Below are 19230 nucleotides of genomic sequence, written 5' to 3' on the forward strand. Positions count from 1 at the left end.
ATTTATCTTTCCTGTAGTTAAATAGGAAATGTTTAATTTTATATTTCTCTTGAATTTTGGGCTTGAAAGTCAAATTTTCTATTCTGTTCTGGTCTTTTCATCAGGAATGCTTGAAAGTCCTCTAATTCATTAAATACCCATCTTTCCCCCTGAAGTATTATACTCAAATTTGCTGGGTAGGTGATTCTAAATTGTAATCCTAATTCCTTTGCCCTTTAGAATATCGTATTCTAGACCCCACAATCCTTAGATGTAGAAGCTACCAAATCTTGTGTTTTCCTGACTATAACACCATGAAAATTGAATTGTTTATTTCTGGCTGCCTCTGAATTATTTTCTCTTTGACCTGGAAACTAGGAATATAATATTCCTAGGAGTTTTCATTTTGGAATATCTTTCAGGAGGTGATGGAGAGATTTATTTTCAATTTCTATTTTACCTCTGGTAAGGTTATTGGGGAAGTTTTCCTTGCTAATTTCTGGAAATATGTCTAGATTCTTTTTTTGATCATGTCTTTCAAGTAATCCAATAATTCTTAAATTATCTCTCCTGGAAACTTTTCTCCGGGTTAGATGATTTTTTGATGAGATATTACACGTTTTCTTCTATTTTTTGTTCTTTTGATTTTTTCAGCATATCTCATGGAGTATTTGCACAATTTCTAAAATTTAATTAATTTTTAAAATTGTTTGAAGGGGAATTTGGGAGAGCTCAGACAAATATTTGACTTTACTTTGACCATCTAGGCTCTGTTGACCAAAGTGTTTTTTAAAGGAAATGTTTACGATTTGTTGAAAATGTTCAATCAGAAAAAGAGATTACAGATAGCTATCCCCTAAGCAGGAATATAATCTATAAGAGATAACCTAGGTGTCCCAGTGGAGAGAGTGCTGGGGCTGAGATCAGGAAGACCTGAGTCCAAATACACCCTCAAGCATTTATTAGCTGTGTGACCTTTGGCAAACCTTCTAGCCTCTCTATGCTGCAGTTTCCTCATTGATAAATTGGGAATAATAGCACCCATCTCCCAGGATCAAAGAAGATAATATTTGTAAAGTGTTAAGCTCACTTCCTGGCAGACTTAGTAAGGGCGCACACACACACACACACACACACACACACACACACACACACACACTATGGACTTTATAATTGTTAGTTATAATTAGTCATTCTAAAGGCAAAATGAGGAGTGTGGGTAAAAATTGTGGATAGAAAAATTTTGTTTCATTCTAAGGAATAACTTCCTGGTTTACATGAAAGTGTCTTAAAAGCAGAATGGGTTGCCTACCTTGAGAGGTGGTCATTTTCTCCCCTGGTCAAGCCTGCAACTTTTCAGAGTTGCATCTCTGTTTAAGTATTGTAGTAGCAAGAGGCCTCTGAGTTGCCTTCCAACTAGGTCATATTTTATAAGTCTGTGACTCAGTTCTCAGTGAAGTCAAGGAGAATTCTCCTAAAACACAAATACAGGCCACAAGCAAATTTTCATATGTTTCTTTAGACTCAGTAGTTTTACTTATGGCAAAGTTTTATACGATGATTATATGTACCCACAGAAATTGCAGTTGCCTCAAATATTGTCAACAATGTGACACCTGATAAAAAAATAAAAGTGGAAGATCTAAAACCTGTCCTGATGAGTTTTGGATTCCGATTAAGTGATGAAGATGTTAAACAAGCACTGAAATCTACATTTGTGGAAGCTGATGGTGAGTACTTAAGCTGTCTTTTAGGTCAATTGTTTATAGTATATGAAGGTGTATAGTCTTTTCTCAGCACAACTAAAATTTCAGTCACTCCTGAGTTGGGGTATGTTGATTGTGAGAAGGATCATGTCTTATGGAAATTTAAGTTTCTCTTTTTTGTAAATGTAATGGTAAGAAGGTAGTGTTAGGGGAAATGAGTGTAGGAATGTGTCAGACATGGCCTGACTGTCTCTTTCTTCCTCTCTCTGTCTCTCTTCTATCTATCACCCTATTCCTCTCTGTCTTTCCCCCTTCCAATACTCTTCTCCTTCCTTTTTTTCCTCCCTTTTATTTTCCCTCCCTCCCCTGCTGGGGAAATTACATAAATTGTTGGTATGACTTATTCTAGATTCTAAACAAAAAGGGAAAATAAAAAGATTCAATTGTAGGACAGTTATTGTCTCCACAAGCCAAAGAAAATGCTTAACAAAAGAGATTTGCAAGTGCATCCATTAATATAGATAAAAACATCAAATCATGTAGCAAGAAGTTTTAGGGACTGCTAAATTGACTTTTAGCTCTGCAATTACTTTTTATAAAGTTATATTTAGCATTCTTTTCTTTTAAAATTTTGAGTTCCAGAGTCTTTCCCTCTCTCCTTCCCACCAAGAAGGTAAGCAATATGATATCAATTTATACATGTGAAATCATGTAAAGCATACTTCTACATTAAACATATCTCTCTGGAGATGTTTGGTATTTTTTTTACCATAAGTCCTTTGGAATTGTCTTTAATATTATATTGATCAAAGTAGCCAAGTCTTTCACAGCTGATCACCATAACAACATTGCTGTTACTATGCACAATGATTTCCTGGTCCTTCTTTCTCCAATTCTGTCTTTTAAGGTGTTATTTTTTTGTGCCTCTTATGCCAATATGTTAAATCTGTTTTCATAATTTTCTTACATTACTCTCATTTCTTTTTCTCATTTTTTCATCTACCTGCCTTTTCACTTTCTTTTGTAACTCTTGGAAATCTTGTTGGATTTGGGTCCAATTAATATTTTTCTTCAGGCTTTTCTTGTAGATGTTTTAATGTTGTTGTCTTCTGTATTTGTATCTTAGTCTTTCCTGCTACCATATTAGTTTTTATGGTTAAACTTTTGTTGTTTGTTCATTTTTTCATCTATTTTTATACTTTGAACTTTATATGGGTTCTGTTCTCATAAGGGACCTAGCTTCAGACTTTTTTCATGGTGTTCTTCTCAGAGCTCAATCTGGAGGTCTGTAAATTTTTGGTGATTCTATGGTAGTATGGTCAAGGGAGAGCTATGGTTGCTGTTCTTCTGGTCTGCATTCTGGTCTTTAGCCAGGAAAGGTCTTGTTCTATTGTAGCCACAAGTATTATGTCCCTCTTGGCCCTGGAACTGTAACCACATACCCTGTTCACTTGTGACCAATCTATGGCACTTCTCTCCACCCTGGAACTACAACTCAGAACTCCTTATGGACAATAGAGTTGCAAGTCACTGCCAGCTATACATGGTGCCAGCTAAAGGTCTCTTTTAATTTCTTTCTGATCAGTTGTCCAACCTCCTACAATCTCTGGGTTGGGAACTCCCAAAGCTGCTGCTTCACCACTTTTTTGGCCTCCTCCATGGTCTACCACTGGTACTACCTCTAAGTAGTCTCTATGCCAATCTCCATCATGGTGTCACAGACCTTGCTTACTGACCTCCTAAGTTTTCTTAGGCTTGAAAAATATCTCACTTTGACTTTTTTTGCTGACTCTACCAATACAAATTTTATTTTAGTAATGATTTTAAAGTTGTTTGAAGGTTAAGAGATTTCAGCTAGACTGCTGCCTCTCTATCATTTTGACTGCTCTGCTCAGCTGTGAACTTTTTAAATGATTCCCTCAAGGTCAGTCCAGAGCATGGACTCCTTTTCATGTCAGCTTTCAAATGTCAGACTCTTCCTGATTCATTAACTTTGAGGGATCCTAGGATCTTTGGAATTCTTAGGACCCCAGTGTTATTTCCAAGACTGAAACTTCCATTTTGTTAGACTTCTGGGGCAGAGCCAAGATGGCAGCATGAAGATAACATGCTCCCAGAGCTTCTCCCTACCAAAAATAAGTGAAACCTCTATTGAGACATTCAAACTACTGATTCCACCAAGAAAGAGAGAAGATGCAAAGAAGTTTTCAACTGTAGACATCATGAAGTATCTTCAGTGATGGTCTGTCTCTTTGGGGGGAAAGTGGAAGTAAAGTCCAGGAGTCTGGAGAGCAGGAAAGCCAGCAGGAGGCTTTTAGCCCCAGTGCAATCCAGGTTCCCAATAGCTTAACAACAGCAGAGGTCCTGGCAGCTAGATAGTAAGCCAGCAGGAAGGACTTCAGCCCTAAACAAAGTCTGAACCCTGAGAACACTGGGGTAAAAGACAGAACTGGCTTGGGAACAAACTACTATTAAGTCAGAATCTAGACATAAAGGAGGAAAAAAAAACCATCTCTACAAAGGCAAGGCCTGGACTACAAAGGAAACATCTTGGCCAATAGCAAGCCAGAGATCAGTCCCCAGCCCCAGCAAAAAAAAAAAAAAAAAAGAACAAAGATGAATGAAAAATCACTCGCAGAGAAAGTATCAAAACAATATATAAGCTGGACTATAATGTAAAAGTTCATCAAAGATCTCAAAAAAGAATTTAAAAACCAAAGAAGAGAGGAAGAAGAAAAATGAAAAAAAGAAATGAAAGTCATGCCAGGAAAATTATGAAAAATTTACCAATGAAATCAACTCTGTTAAAAAATAAAAATAACTAACTGGAAAAGGAAACACAGAGGCTAAATGAAGAAAATAAAATTCTAAAAATTATAATTGAACAAATAGAAACCGATCTGTAACTTAAAATCATTTGTAAAGTTTTCAGATGAGACCTCCAGAGTCTTCCCAGTACATAAAATCCTTTAAGCATCATAAACTGCTAGGTCCTGAGTCAGTGTCTCTGCAATTTATAATCATTTATAAGGTTCTCAGGTGAGACCTCCAGAGCCTCCCAGGACTTTGAGATCTTTAAGATTCTTATAATAGGGCAATTAGATGGTGCAGTGGAGAAAGCACTGGTCCTGGAGTCAGGAGGTCCTGAGTTCAAATCTGGTCTCAGACACATAATAATTATCTAGCTGTGTGACCTTGGGCAAATCACTTAACCCCACTGCCTTGTAAAAACTAAAAAAAAGATTCTTCCAATTAATTAGATTAAGGGTTAAGTACCCGGATTGGGGAAGGGCGGGGCATGGTAAAGTAGGAGAGAGAATAGACCTTCCTTCACTTTACAAGGTGTTAAGTAGCCTGGATGGGGAGGTGGCGGGGAGGTAAAGTATGCAAGAAATAGACTTGAGGGGAGGAGCACAAATAGTTCAAGAAATGATACAACTTTGGACTGTATGTACTTGAAAGATACTTGAAAAGGGGATAAGTTAAAAAATCATTATAATTAAAATTTGATGCAATTTGAGTCAATGCTACTTATCAAGAAATCAATTAAACAATTTTTGATGATATCTTGATGATACTATGAGTTTATCAAGCAGTTAAATAACCAAACTGTGATAATACCTGATTAATATATTAGAGTAATAACACCAAGGGAAGAGGCAAAAAAGATTTATAATTTTAGAGGGAAAGAAGGGATATCAATACTAAATTCTATTCAATAGATTTAGGGAATAAGATAAATTCTAACTTGTGTTTAAAAAACTAACTTTATCTACAGGGAAGGGGGACTGGGAAAGGGAAAGATAAGGGAAGAAGGGACTGATAAAAGGGAAGGGAGGGGATAAGTGAAAATAAACTGAAAGTTAAATTGTTAAAACAAAAGTCAAAGGGGAAAGGTATTAAAATTTTGGTGAGGAAGAATAAGAGAAAAGGAAAGAAAAAATATAAATGGAGAAAGATAACAAAGAAGAAAATACAGACTCAGTAATCATAACTGTAAATGTGAAGGGGATGAATTGTCCCATAAAATGGAAGTAGATAGCAAAATGGATTAAAAACCAGAATTCTATAATATGTTGTTTACAAGAAACACATTTGAAACAGAGAGATAAACACAGGGTAAATATAAAATGTTGGGACAAAATATATTATGCCTCAGCTGAAGTAAAACAATCTGGAGTAGTGATCCTAATCTCAGACAATGTAAAAGCAAAAATCAATCTCATTAAAAGGGATAAGGAAGAAACTACATCTTCTTAAAAGACACCATTGGTAATGAAGCTATATCATAACTAAATATGTATGTACATAGTGATATAGCTGCTAAATTCCTAGAGGAAAAGCTGAATGAATTACAAGGAGACACAGACAGCAGAACTTCAATAATGGGAGACTTCAATCTTCCTCTTTCAGAGCTAGATAAATCTAAAAACAAAATAAACAAGAAGGAAGTTAAGAAGGTGATGAAATCTTAGAAAACATAGATATGATAGATCTCTGGAAAAAATTTAATGGGGATAGAAAAGAATATATGTTTTCTTGGCAATACATGGCACCTTCACCAAAATTGACCTTGAACTAGGGCACAAGAACCTTATAATCAAATGTAGAAAGGCATAAATAATAAATACACATTTCTCAGACCATGATGCAGTAAAAATTACATGTAACAAAGGGTAAGGGAACTAATTGGAAATTAAATAACTTTATCTTAAATGACAGGTGGATCAAACAACAAATAATAGAAATAATCAATAACTATATATCCAAGAAACTGATAATGAGACATCATGCCAAAATTTATGGGATGCAGTGAAGGCAGTTTTGAGGGAGAAATTTTTTATCTCTAAATGCCTATATGAATAAAATAAAGAAAGAGGAAATCAGTGAGTTAGGTATGCAACTAAAAAAGCTATGAAAAAGTACAAATTAAACAACCCCAATTAAATACCAAACTAGAAAATCTGAAAATCAAGGGAGAGATGAATAAAATTGAAAGCAAGAAAGCCATTGAACTCATAAATAAATCTAAAAGTTGGTTTTATGAAAAAGCCAATAAAATAGACAAACCTTTGGTTAATCTGATTTTTTAAAAAAGAAGATAACCAAATTACCAGTATCAAAAATGAAAAGGGTGAACTAACCACCAACAAGGAGGAAATTAAAGAGATGATTCGGAGCTGCTTTGCCAAACTTTATGCCAATAAATTGAATAACTTGAGTGGAATGGATGAACATTTACAAAAATACAAACTGCCCAGATTAACAGAAGAGGAAATAATTACTTAAACAACTCTATTTCAGAAAAAGAAATTGAAAAAACCATCAATAACCTCCCTAAGAAAAAGTCTCCAGGTCCAGATATATTTACAAGTGAATTCAACCAAACATTTAAGGAACAATTAATTCCTATTCTACATGAACTATTTTCAAAAATAGGAGAGAAAGGGGTTCTGACAAACTCCTTTTATGACACCAACATGGTGCTGATATCTAAACCAGGAAGAACCAAAACAGACAAATAAAATTATAGACCAATCTCTCTAATGAGTATTGATGCAAAAATCTTAAATAAAATTTTAGTAATAAGACTACAGCAATTTATTAGCAAGATAATGCACCATCATCCAGTTGGATTTATACTAGGTAGGCAAGATTGGTGCAATATTAGGAAAACACTCAACATAATTAAACATTACAATAGCAAAACCAAATGCTCATAGGTTGAGCTAATATAATAAAAATGACAATTCTACCTAAATTAAGTCACTTATTCAGTGCCTTACCAATCAAACTACCAAATAACCACTTTACCAATCTAGAAAAAAATGTAACAAAATTCATCTGGAGCAACAAAATGTCAAGAATAGCAAGGGAACTGATAAAAAAGAATTAAAGGAAGTTGGCCTAGCTCTACCAAATCTAAAACTATGCTGTAAAGCAGCAGTCATCAAAACTGCCTGGTACTGGTTAAGAAATAGAGTAATGGATCAGTAGATTTTGATAGGTTCAAAAGAAACTACAATAAATGACTACAGCAATTTGATAAACCTGAAGACATCAGCTTCTGGGATAAGAACTCACTATTTGACAAAAATTGTTGGAAAACTAGAAAATATGTGACAGAAACTGGGCATAGATCCACATCTCACACCCTATACCAAAATAAGATCAAAATGGGTACAGGATTTAGACATAAAGAGCAATATCATAGATAAATTAATCAACCAAAAATACTCAATCTGTCTGATCTATGGAAAAGGAATAAATTTATGACTAAGCAAAAATTAGAGCACATTATAAACTACAAAATGATTAATTTTGATTCTATTAAATTAAAAGTTTTTGCACAAATAAAATCAATGCTGCCAAAATTAGAAGTTTCCCAGAAATCTGGGAAACGATCTTCACAACCAGGAGTTCTGATAAAGGTCTCACTTTTAAAATATATAGAGAAATTCATCAAATTTAGAAGATCACAAGTCATTCCCCAATTGATAAATGGTCAAAGGATATGAACAGACAGTTTTCAAATGAAGAAATTAAAGCTATACATAATCATATGAAAAAATGCTCCAAATCATTATTGATTAGATAAATGCAAATTAAAACAACAATGTGGTATCATCTCACACCTATTAGATTAGCCAAGATGAGACAAAAGGAAGATGATCATTGTTGGAGAGGTTGTGGGAAGATTGGGACATTGATGTCATTGCTGGTGGAGTTGAATGGATCCAACCTTTCTGGAGAGCAATATGGAAGTATGCCCAAAGAGCAATAAAACTGTTCATACCCTTTGACCCAGCAATTCCAATTCTAGGTCAATATCCAGAAAAAATTACAAAAAATGGGAAAAGTCCTACATGTTCCAAAATATTCATAGTGGCTCTTTTTGTAGTGGCAAAGAATTGGAAATTGAGGGGATGCCCATCAATTGGGGAATAGCTAAACAAGTTATGGTACATGAATATCATGGAATATTATTGTTCTATAAAAACCATAAAGGGTCAGACTCTAGAGAAGCATGGAATGACTTATGAGTTCTGATGCTGAGTGAAGGGAGTAGAAGCAAGAGAACAATATACACATCAACAACAACATTATGAGATGAACATACTTGATGGAAACAGCTCCTCTTGGTAGTCCAAAGAGCTAGGACAACTGTATTTGACTGGTTATGGACTATATTATCCCCATCCAGAGGAAGAAAAATAAAGCAAAACAAAACTCATAGAAAAAAAACCCACTTCTGTATCTCATGAAAACTTGATAAAAATTATCTCTAATATATCTCTTTCCCTTAATTCTAATTCCTCATGCTGAAATTGTAAACATGTTTATCAAAATGTGTATACAAAATGCTAACTTGAATGTTCCTTACTGAGGTGAGGTGAGTAGGGAGGGAAGGTGGAGGGAAATTTTGTAACTTGGAAATTTGCATGTACATATGGCTGAAAATAAATAAATTAAAAAAATAAACTTCCTTTTCAGGATCATTGTTTAATACTTAATGCTCTTAATGCTCAAGTGGGGAAACAAATGTGCATGTTCACATGCACACACACACACACACACACAAACACACACACATACAGCAGGCAATGCTTATGCTTAGAATCTTCCAACTCATCAAATTTGTTTTATCTGCCATGGATTTGCAATTTGTAATTTTTTTTTTGTATTGCACAGAAGAGGCTCTTCTTGATCGCTGAAAGAAACTGAGGGTTTTACCCTCCCAGATTATTTTTTTTGAGTGGTCATTCTTTGTGTCTTCTTATCTCTCTCTCTTATCCAGTTCTAATGACTGAATGAATGCTGCCTTAGTCAACTGTGACCTGGGAAAGACCTAATTTTTAAAGGTCAAGGATTCCCACTATATTAAAGGCCATCTCTAGTCATGCTATTCCATATCAGGTAAATGGACCCAGACTGCTCCAGAGGAGAAAGTGAGCACCCTCTCATCCTAATCTAATTCACAGGCTTGCCATAGCATCCTCTCCCTGATGTTATGGTCTTCTTCAAAAATGAAGGACAAATATCTGCTTAGGCAGGAAGAAAGAAGCTTCTTCCCTCACCCCTCATGGGAAATCCTGGAAGAGAGAGATAACATTCTACATACTGAATATGTATGAAGGAGGGGGAGGAAAGGAGGGGAATCACCTCCCTTTTTAAAATCTGAGTCATCTAGTCTTGGTGCAGTAACCAAGAAAAAGATTGCTTGGAATGACAATCTCATGATGTAAGCTTTTAGGGTTGAGCCACATATGTCTCTGCAGGTTACCAGGGGAATTGGATCCATCCAGGGGATGGATCCCACAAGCTCATCCCCACATGTGTTCTGCAACCTAGGATATATTTACGTTGGGTTACCATTGTCCTTGTTTTCCCCTGAACAGGCCATTTTTTGGTGAATAAAATTCACTTTTACAATTGAGTATTTGACTTCAAAGTCAAGTATGTTAATCTTCCAAAATAACTATATGCCTGGGGAACTTGATTCTGACACATTTGTATAAGCAGGGAAAAAGAAAATAAAGGATATTTTCTTTCCCTTTCAGTAAGCTTGGAAGTCTTGTATCCAATGAGTGAAAGATGAATTAATTTTTTGAAAGATGAATTCTAATAAGTATCTACTGATAAGTAATTTTCCTCCAGAATGATAGAAATTCCCATAAGGAGATGGAATAATGTAACATGATTTTTTACATTGTGTCATACATCATGAAATTTTGAAACATGATTTTACATTGTGCCATACATCATGAAAGGTTAAGAAATTTATTCATAAAATGGAGATAAGTAAATGTGCTTGAATAGCCTGGGAACTCACCTGATTTAACAGTTGGCATTTATATAGTACCTACTAATGTCAGTCACTGCTAAGTACTTTATAAATATTATCTCATTTGATTGTCACAAAAACCCTAGGAAATAGGTGCAATTATCCACATTTTGCAGTTGAGGGAATGAAAGTGAATTGAATTTAAGTGACTTCATACAGCTAGAAATATTTCTAAAATTAAATTTGAACTCAGGTCTTCCTTATTCAAGAGTTAACCCTCTTTCCACTTTACCATGTTACTGCAAACCTTTGGATTATAATCAAGGTATGGCTATGAAAAATGGATTGTACTTAATCCTCATTGTAATAAAACTAGGGTTTTGTGATTGTTGAGGGACCAATTTCAATTAAATTATGAGATCAGAAGCTGGATTGCAAAGGTTGAGGAGTGAGTGAGAGAACTAGAGACAAGTGCAGACAGCTAATAAATGGAAAAGAAATAAAGGAAATGATAGTATAAAGGAAAATTTTTAAGGATGAGGGAAACAGGTAAGTTTAAAGGTTGTTGGGATGGAATTCTTAGATAGGGAGAGTGTGAAGATAAATAAAAAGGGAGATGATTAAGGAGGCAATTTACTAAATTGTAGGAGCAAAGCTAAGTGTACAAGTTTGCCTTTGGCAAATAAAGAAGCCTCTCCATTTATCAGACCCTGGAGGAAAGGAGGAGAAAAATGGGCATTAAATCAAGGAGCTTAGACATGAAAAGAAAATAAAAACGAGAACTTAGAGAAAATGCCTCAATTTTTTTTTCAGTGAAGAAGGAGGCGAAATCCTCAAATGAGAGTATATAAGAAAATGTTGTGAGAATAAAATGGATTAAGAAATGGGGGTGAAGGATTTGAACATAGAGGATAGTGCAGTACTAAAACAATTTAGCTATAGGGTTGAGGTTGAGAAGGACAAAAAATAGTCAGAACAGAAGTAATGGGGGGCTTCTAGGTGGTGCAGTAGATAGAGCACTGACCCTGGAGTCAGGAGGACTTGAGGTCAAATTTGGCCTTCAAACACTTAGTAATTATCTAGCTGTGTGATCTTGGGCAAATCACTTAACCCCATTGCCTTGCAAAAACCTAAATAAATAATTAAAATTATTCAAATCTTTTTTTAAAAAAAGAACAGAAGTAATAACATGTGGAATTATTAATCGTTGGAGGTCATGATAAATAACAAAGAATAAGTATTAGGAGGGTTATGCATAAGGAGAAATAGAATGTTGGGAGATTATGATAAGATAAAGAGAAATGTCAGAGTTGTTGATCATAGAAAGGGAATAATGGTTAGATCTAGGCTCTATGTATGTTAATTTTGGGATTTGGATCAATAAAAGACCTTATTATCTGTTTACTGATCCAAAACTTTAAGGATCCTTTTCTATTGCCAAATGACTTATCGCTATAAAAATAACTCTTCTGAACAACACAAAAGAGAGAAAAAGCACTAATGAAATTGTTAGGAGGAAATGGTTGTCAAATTACTTCCTGGGAGGTACCTTTTCCACTTTCTCTTATTTGTCAGGTTTTCTTGTATCTCCAGTGGTCTATCTTAATTGTCTCCTCCCTTTTACAGATGAAGGGAAAATAGAATTTAAAGGCTTAATCGATAAATTGATGAAAACCAAAAGCTTAACAAAGAGCCAAAGTGAGTAGAACTATTTTCTTTTCTGTTTTGGGGGCATATGTTGCAATTTTATATGGATGGGTAAAATATATTTATGTAGCATTCACCATCTCCATTCCTTCTTAGTATTAGCCTTTCTACAATGGGCTTCTTACATGGCAAACTAGAAATGCTAAGTGTCTTGCTGAATATTTTTTTTATTTTAATGATGAATTTTGGGTTATTCACAGTATCTATCTAGTGCTTGGCATCCTTGTTTAAGCATTCTTGCCTATTTATTGGTTCAGTCAGCCAACCAGTATTCACTGAACAAATATTGTGTAAATAGTAGAAACTTACACTCTAATTAGAGAAGCAAGATATTAAACGCAGAAATGTTAAAGACTAATAAAGGAATCAAATAAATTTATAAAATGAAGTTATAAGAATTATTATGAGACTAATTGCCTAAAGAGTAATACAGACCAAAAGAGAAATCTCTTTGAGTGGGAACTAGTTGGAAAGATTTCGTGGAAGATGTAGGTCTTGAATCATCACCAAAATTTGCTAATTAATATATGTGATTCCCAAACAACAAAGAAGACTCAATGGTCAATTCAGAAATTCAAGACTTTGACCAGAATAAGCAAAGCTCTTTGATTTTTATGGCTTCATTTCCATCCTCAGGCCAAGACTTAACTGTGGAGAATCTTCATGGCAACAGGGTTAATTTAATACCATAGTATGGCTATTGTGCATCCCTCTACTTTTGAGTTTATTTATTCTAATTAATGAGGGAAAAGTAACTGGTCTGGTCTTAAGATTTTTTTTGTTTTGTTTTAGCTTAGTTTAGGTTTATAGTGTTCCTTAGTTTTTTCTTTCCTTTTTTCAAAAATATATTATTGAGGTCTTTTTCCCCATATTACTTACATTTCTTCCCAGTATTGCTTCCCAGATAATCATTCCATGTAGTGAAGAATCTTTTAAAGAAAAAAAAGAGGGGAAAATAGGGAGAAAATTGATTTATATATTGAAAAAATTATATATATATATATGTATGTATATATATATATATATATATATATTATATATATATATATATATATATAGTGTTCCATTTCCATGGATTTATCTCTGCAAAAGAGTAGGAAGATGTTTTTTCTCATATCTTTTCTTTGCCACCATTCTTGTTTTTTTTAATTCTATATTAACTTTCATGAACCAGCTTTTTCAATTAAGCTCTGGGAGTTTTGTCAGTTGTTGAAGAATGTAAAAAGCTTGACAATCTATATAATCTGGCTCTTACCTGAACCCCAGAGAAAGATAGCCTCAGGAGAAGTATAGGCATATTGGCAAGGGAATAAAGTGTTATCCAATGACAATGCAGTTCATTATATCATAGAACATCTGAAGTCGATCAGTTTACTACTAATTAAATATCATTGAGAATGTTATAAACAATCAATTTGTAAATGACATTGATTTCTAATAAGTCACTCTGAAGAGCTAAAGAGCTTTTAGGCATACATCATACTTTAAATATTCCTTTCCCTATTATTGTTGCTCTGAATTAACATTGTTCTTGTGATGGTGAGATAATTGATTAATTTGATATTTCATCAAAAAATGGTAATTTTTTTAATGGTACAAAGCTGGAGCAAATGAATATTTTAGTTAATTCACTTCACTGACTTTAAAGAATTTCTTTAGTCTCATCAGCTGGACTAATTTTACACTTTTATTTTTATATCCATAAAGGAATACAAAATGCACGTATCATTGTTAATAATATCGTTGATGGGAAAGTGAATACTGCTGATGTGGTATCTACCCTGAAGAGCTTGGGGGTTGAATTAAGTAAAGAAAAACTTGCAGAGATTATAAAATCCATTAAAACTGATGGTGAGTATTTCAACTGAATCTCAGATTGTTTTGGATATCTATATTTTTTCAACTAGAAAAATTAAAATTACAGTCATCCAACAATGTTAAGAGTTAGGTGAATATGGCTCTATGTCCAGATTTCTTCTTCTTGGAAGGGGAATTAGGATAATAGTATGACATTATCAAGAGGTAGAGAGAAGAGGGAGGCACCTGATGAAGTTTTTCACCCTTTACCACCCTGATATATAAAACACTATCCCACAGGCTCACACCATCAAACTTCTTTAGCTAGCTATGCAAGAACATAATGTTGGGTGAAATAATCTTTCAGAGGGAAGGGTGGACAGTGTATTCCATAGGAGCAATATTCTACATGTGTGTGAGTGTACAAATAAAATTACAGCAAGGTCTGGGACTTTAAAATAGAATGTAGTTATAATGCCATAATAACGTCATTGTGTGACAGTGGTTAGTTGTGAAATTGTGTGAATCAAATTAAAACAACTTTAAACTAAAAAAGGCAGCTAGCTGGATAAAGTGCCAGGCCTGAAGTCAGGAAGACTCATCTTCTTGAGTTCAGATATGGCTTCATATCCTTTATTAGCTGACCTTGGCCAAAGCACCTTAACCCTGTTTTCCTCAGATTCCTCATCTGTCAAACGAGCTGGAGAAGGAAATGGCAAACTACTCCAATTTCTTTACCAAGAAAACCCCAAAGAGTATTATAAAGAATTGAACATGATTGAAACAAGTGAACAGCAAAACTAAAAGGGAAAGGGAGAAAATTTCCTAAATACATTCACTAAACAGGAATAGAAGTAGAGGTACCTAGAAATTCAGAGATAAAGTTTGTAAAAGGCAACACAGCAATGAAGTCCTTGGTTTTAGATGTCAATATACAAATGTACAAATGACCACTCCATCTTAAAATCTATAATTAACAAGGGAGGAGCAGGGAGGAGCTAGGTAGTACAGTGGATAGAATACCAACCCTAGAGTCAGGAGGACCTGAGTTCAAATCTGGTCTCAGACATTTAAGAATTGCCTAGTTGTATGACTTTGGACAAGTCACTTAACTCTGTTGTCTTAAATAAATAAAATTTAAAAAATAAAAATATAAACAAGGGAGGAAGCAAATAACATCGCAGATTTAGAGAATACAAATTTCAAAAGATTTAGAGAAAATATAGGAAAATAAAATTCTTCAAGGGAAGAGTCAGCTACATCCTCAAGAATGAAATCCTAAAGAGAGGAAAAGGAAAGAATTCTGTTGAAGAACAAAATGGGCCTAGAGAGTCCAATGTGACTGCCCCGAAAACTCATCAACCAACTAAGGTTTTAAAAGATAAATATAGAAACTTAAATGAAGGAAAGGTGGATTATAAAAGTTTAGTATAACTAGAAAATAAGGGTCAGAGGCATTAGATCTTAGCATTAAGTGAAAAAAGCAATGAAAAAATTGAAAAGTATAATAAAGGAAAGGTAAAGAAAACAAAAAGTGTGGGTTTTTGCTTTTGCCTATATTGAGGAAAAGAAGCGGGATGAGTGGGATGATGATAAGGTATTAAGAATAAGCATTAGATCTGGCCACCTCTTAATTTTTTGTGTTTTCTCTTCCAAGGAATTAATCTTTGAATTTTTCAGGCACAGAATAAGAATGACTAACAGGGAAATGATGCCTAAGATAAGCAGGGAAATATTAAGCTGCCCTGATTTCGAGTGAGCAATTCTTGATGCTGTATAGAATGCTAGAATTAGGAAAACCTGAGCACAAATCCCTTCTCAGACATTTACTGACTGGGTGACCTCAGGCAAGTTAACCTCAGCTTCCTCATGTATAAAATGAGGGAGTTGAGTTCAATGACCTCTAAGGTCCCTTCTGCCTCTAACTCCATAGTGAAATATGAATAGTTGTTTTCTGGTTTAACAAATCTTGGAATGTTCTCAAGGATATCCCATGTACACACTTAAAGATGACAAACTCTCAGTTGATAAGCCAAAATGAATAAATGAAAAAAAAGCATTTGTTACATTATTGTGTAAATTATTGTCCTAAATACTGGGATATAAATAGAAAAGTAGGATAGTCCCCATCCTCAAGGAGCTCACATTCTGAATAGGAGAAAGAAATACATATAGGAGGTTTCAGCTGCAAGTCAGATGGAAAGACCCAATAGAGGGGTAGAGCCACAAAACATATGGTAATGCATGTTCTTCATGGGCATCTAGGTGCACAATGGATAGAGTACCTGACCTGAAGTCAGGAATATGAATCTTCCTGAATTCTGGCCTCAGATACTAGATGTATGACCCTGGGCAAAGCACTAAAGCCTGTATGCCTCAGTTGTTTCATTTGTAAAATGAACTGGAGAAGGAAATGGTAAGCCACTCCAAATCTTTGCCCAGAAAATACCAAATGGAGTCATGATGAGTTGGACACAAATGAACAAGGCACAATGCATCTTTTTTTGCAAGGCAATGGGGTTAAGTGGCTTGCCCAAGACCACACAGCTAGGTAATTATTAAGTATCTGAGGCCAGATTTGAACTCAGGTACTCCTGACTCCAGGACCGGTGCTCTATACACTGTGCCACCTAGCCACCCCAACAATGTATCTTTAATGTCATTAATAAAGCTGTTTTGGTCTCTAATATTGAACCATCTGATGATGCCAAGACAAGGATAGCAAGAATTTTCTTTTCTGGGTCCTCATTAACTGTGGCTTCTGAGGATATGGTGATTATAATACAACAGATGAAATTGCCATATCTCATCTCCATAGGGTTATGTCTTTGAACTATTGGCTGCAGGGGCTAGAAGAAAGTAGGACTGGAGGTCTGAGAGTATTAAATTTCCAAAGATCTTGCCTTCTGTTTTCTGGCATGTCTCCACTGGCATCCAAGGAAAAATGGTGATTTAAATAATTGATCTGCCCAGAACATGCTGCCTCCTTTTTTTTTCCCCTCAGGATGCCTTACTCCTTTTGTTAGACTAAATCAAATGACTCAAATAATCCTTATTCTAATCCAGGCCTTCTAATCCCTGTGACAGCTAGTTGTCCCTTTCCAACTCATTTTGTAAATTCACTGATATGGAAGTATAAATGTCTGAGAAGTGAATAAAAATGACAAAAACCAAGATGGTGAGAGATGATCATTCTACAGCTAGATTCTGTAATCACTTTGTATTTGGACTGCATATATAGAAAACAAAGAGCAATTTTCTGGAGAATGAAAGTTATGAACATTGAAGGATGAATAAAATTTGCTTCCCCCTAAGATCAATAATGAACTTTCAGGGACTCTAGGGCCCTAGGCAGTTTTTACTGCCTGGGTCTTAGTCAGTATACCTATATCAAAATCTGTTCTACAGGATCCCCATAAGAATGAGGGAAACTTCAGAATATAGTTAACTCATACCTTTCCCCTTCATTAGAAATGTTTCAATTTTTTAGCCACTGTGGGGAGGATCTAGTGTGATTCCAACTTAAAATATTCCTAATATACCTCAGACAGTGTGGGCTTGAGCTTATAGGGTATACCATCTCTCTCCAAAGTTTAAATTGTTTTTGTTTTTTCCTCTTTTCTAGAAAATGTAAAGATAGAGTTTCTGGACATGGTCAACAAATTGATTTCAAGCAAAAATGCATTGACGGGTCAACGTAAGTTTTGTGTTGTTATGATGCACTATAACTTTACATAGAAATTTAACTTTATATATCTTTTTTACCAACTTCCCTTTTTCCCTCTTTTAAACATAGGAGTGTTATCATTTATGGAAATCAAGAAATGCCAAAGTTCTTGCTAATTTAAAAATATATTTTGTGTACCTTCTGTGTATAGAATTATTTGGTTGATGGATAAAATTTGTGGTCCCTGTCCAGAAGGATTATTGCTTGAGAGAATAAGGGTGTAGATTCAGAAAAGTTAACTTTTTAGGAGTTAAATAACTATACAAGATAACACTGACAGAAATTTCACAAGGCAATATAAGGGATATTGTGAGAAAACTAATTTCTCAGTGGGTGGGATAAACAATCATTATTCATAGAGGATCTTGAAAAGAAGATAAGGAAGGATATGGTGGAAGGGAAGGGAAGGGAAAGGAAAGCACTAAAGATTTTTGGAGTCGAAATTTCAAAGAATTCAGAGAAAAAAATAGAAACCTGTGGCCTAAAGCACTTGGGGGGAGTTAGTTCAGAGAGAGATGGTAAATTCTCAAGTATGAAATTTTGAATAGAGAGAAAAAGAAATAACATGTGAATACTCATCATTAGCAATCATAAAGGTGGCTGAACAATGATCCAAGCATTACCCTGTGGTAGTGACAGCCAGACTTGATGGTCACAGGCAATGAGTACTTCATTGCGTATCAAGTCATATACTCATATATTGGAGGACATGTGCTATTCTTCCAGAGAAGATGGGGAGAGAGAAATTTGCATAGGATGGAGTAATTTAGGAAGGACTTAACAGAGGAAGGAGTTTTAATTAGACATCAAAGAATGGACAAAATTGTCTAGCTCATAGACTAGAGACTTTATAGAGCAGGTAGAATATGAGCCAGACTTTAAAGGATGAGTAAAATTTGTTACCCATTAATGCCATTTATGAACATTCAGAAACTATAGAGCCAATTTAGGGCTCAGATTAATACTAGGGAAAGTAATGTCTGGGTTTTCTTATGCTTCCATAGTCTAGGTTCATGGATTTCCTCTGGAGAATCCATGGGAATAAACTCTATTTCATAATTTGCTTTATTTGTACTTTTTAGCATTTCTTACAGGTGTTTAGCCACATGAGCTAGTGGAGAAAGAATTTGGTGTGGTTCATATTTAAAATAATTATAAAGTATCTCAGAATCCTTGGGAGGTCTTGATAAACAATAGATTTCAACTAGACTTTCTAAAATCTTATTAGCTGGCCAAGCAAGAATGTGTTGTGAACCTAAACATGTTTTACTATTCAATTTCTAATTTGGAAATGGAAATCTATGTCTCCCCTTTCTTAAAATTTACACTCTAATGGGGGGGGAGGTGAGAAAGTATCCCAACCACCCCTAAACACACCCAACCACAATGTGCCACAAGGTTTTTGACATCTGTTGGTTTGGGCCAGTTAGGTGGTACAGTGGATAGAGTACTGGTGCTGGAATCTGGAGGACCTTAAGCTTTGTTACTAGCAAGCTTACCCTGAGCAAGTCACTTAACCCAGATTCCAT

The 19230-nt window shown here is 34.8% G+C and overlaps 1 protein-coding gene across 1 annotated transcript in view; it reads left to right on the forward strand.

The window, feature by feature from the left end:
- The first annotated feature begins 1185 nt into the window (after window positions 1-1185).
- LOC141512071 (EF-hand calcium-binding domain-containing protein 13-like) overlaps window positions 1186-19230 on the forward strand; it is a 34717-nt gene continuing 16672 nt past the window's right edge. The window contains exons 1-5 of the mRNA XM_074220965.1: window positions 1186-1198; window positions 1557-1709; window positions 12097-12168; window positions 13885-14028; window positions 17600-17671. Of these exons, the coding sequence (XP_074077066.1) occupies window positions 1186-1198; window positions 1557-1709; window positions 12097-12168; window positions 13885-14028; window positions 17600-17671 (454 nt within the window). The remainder of the gene's footprint in view (window positions 1199-1556; window positions 1710-12096; window positions 12169-13884; window positions 14029-17599; window positions 17672-19230) is intronic.

Source organism: Macrotis lagotis, chromosome 2 (assembly GCF_037893015.1).
Source record: "Macrotis lagotis isolate mMagLag1 chromosome 2, bilby.v1.9.chrom.fasta, whole genome shotgun sequence".
Classification (NCBI taxonomy): domain Eukaryota; kingdom Metazoa; phylum Chordata; class Mammalia; order Peramelemorphia; family Peramelidae; genus Macrotis; species Macrotis lagotis.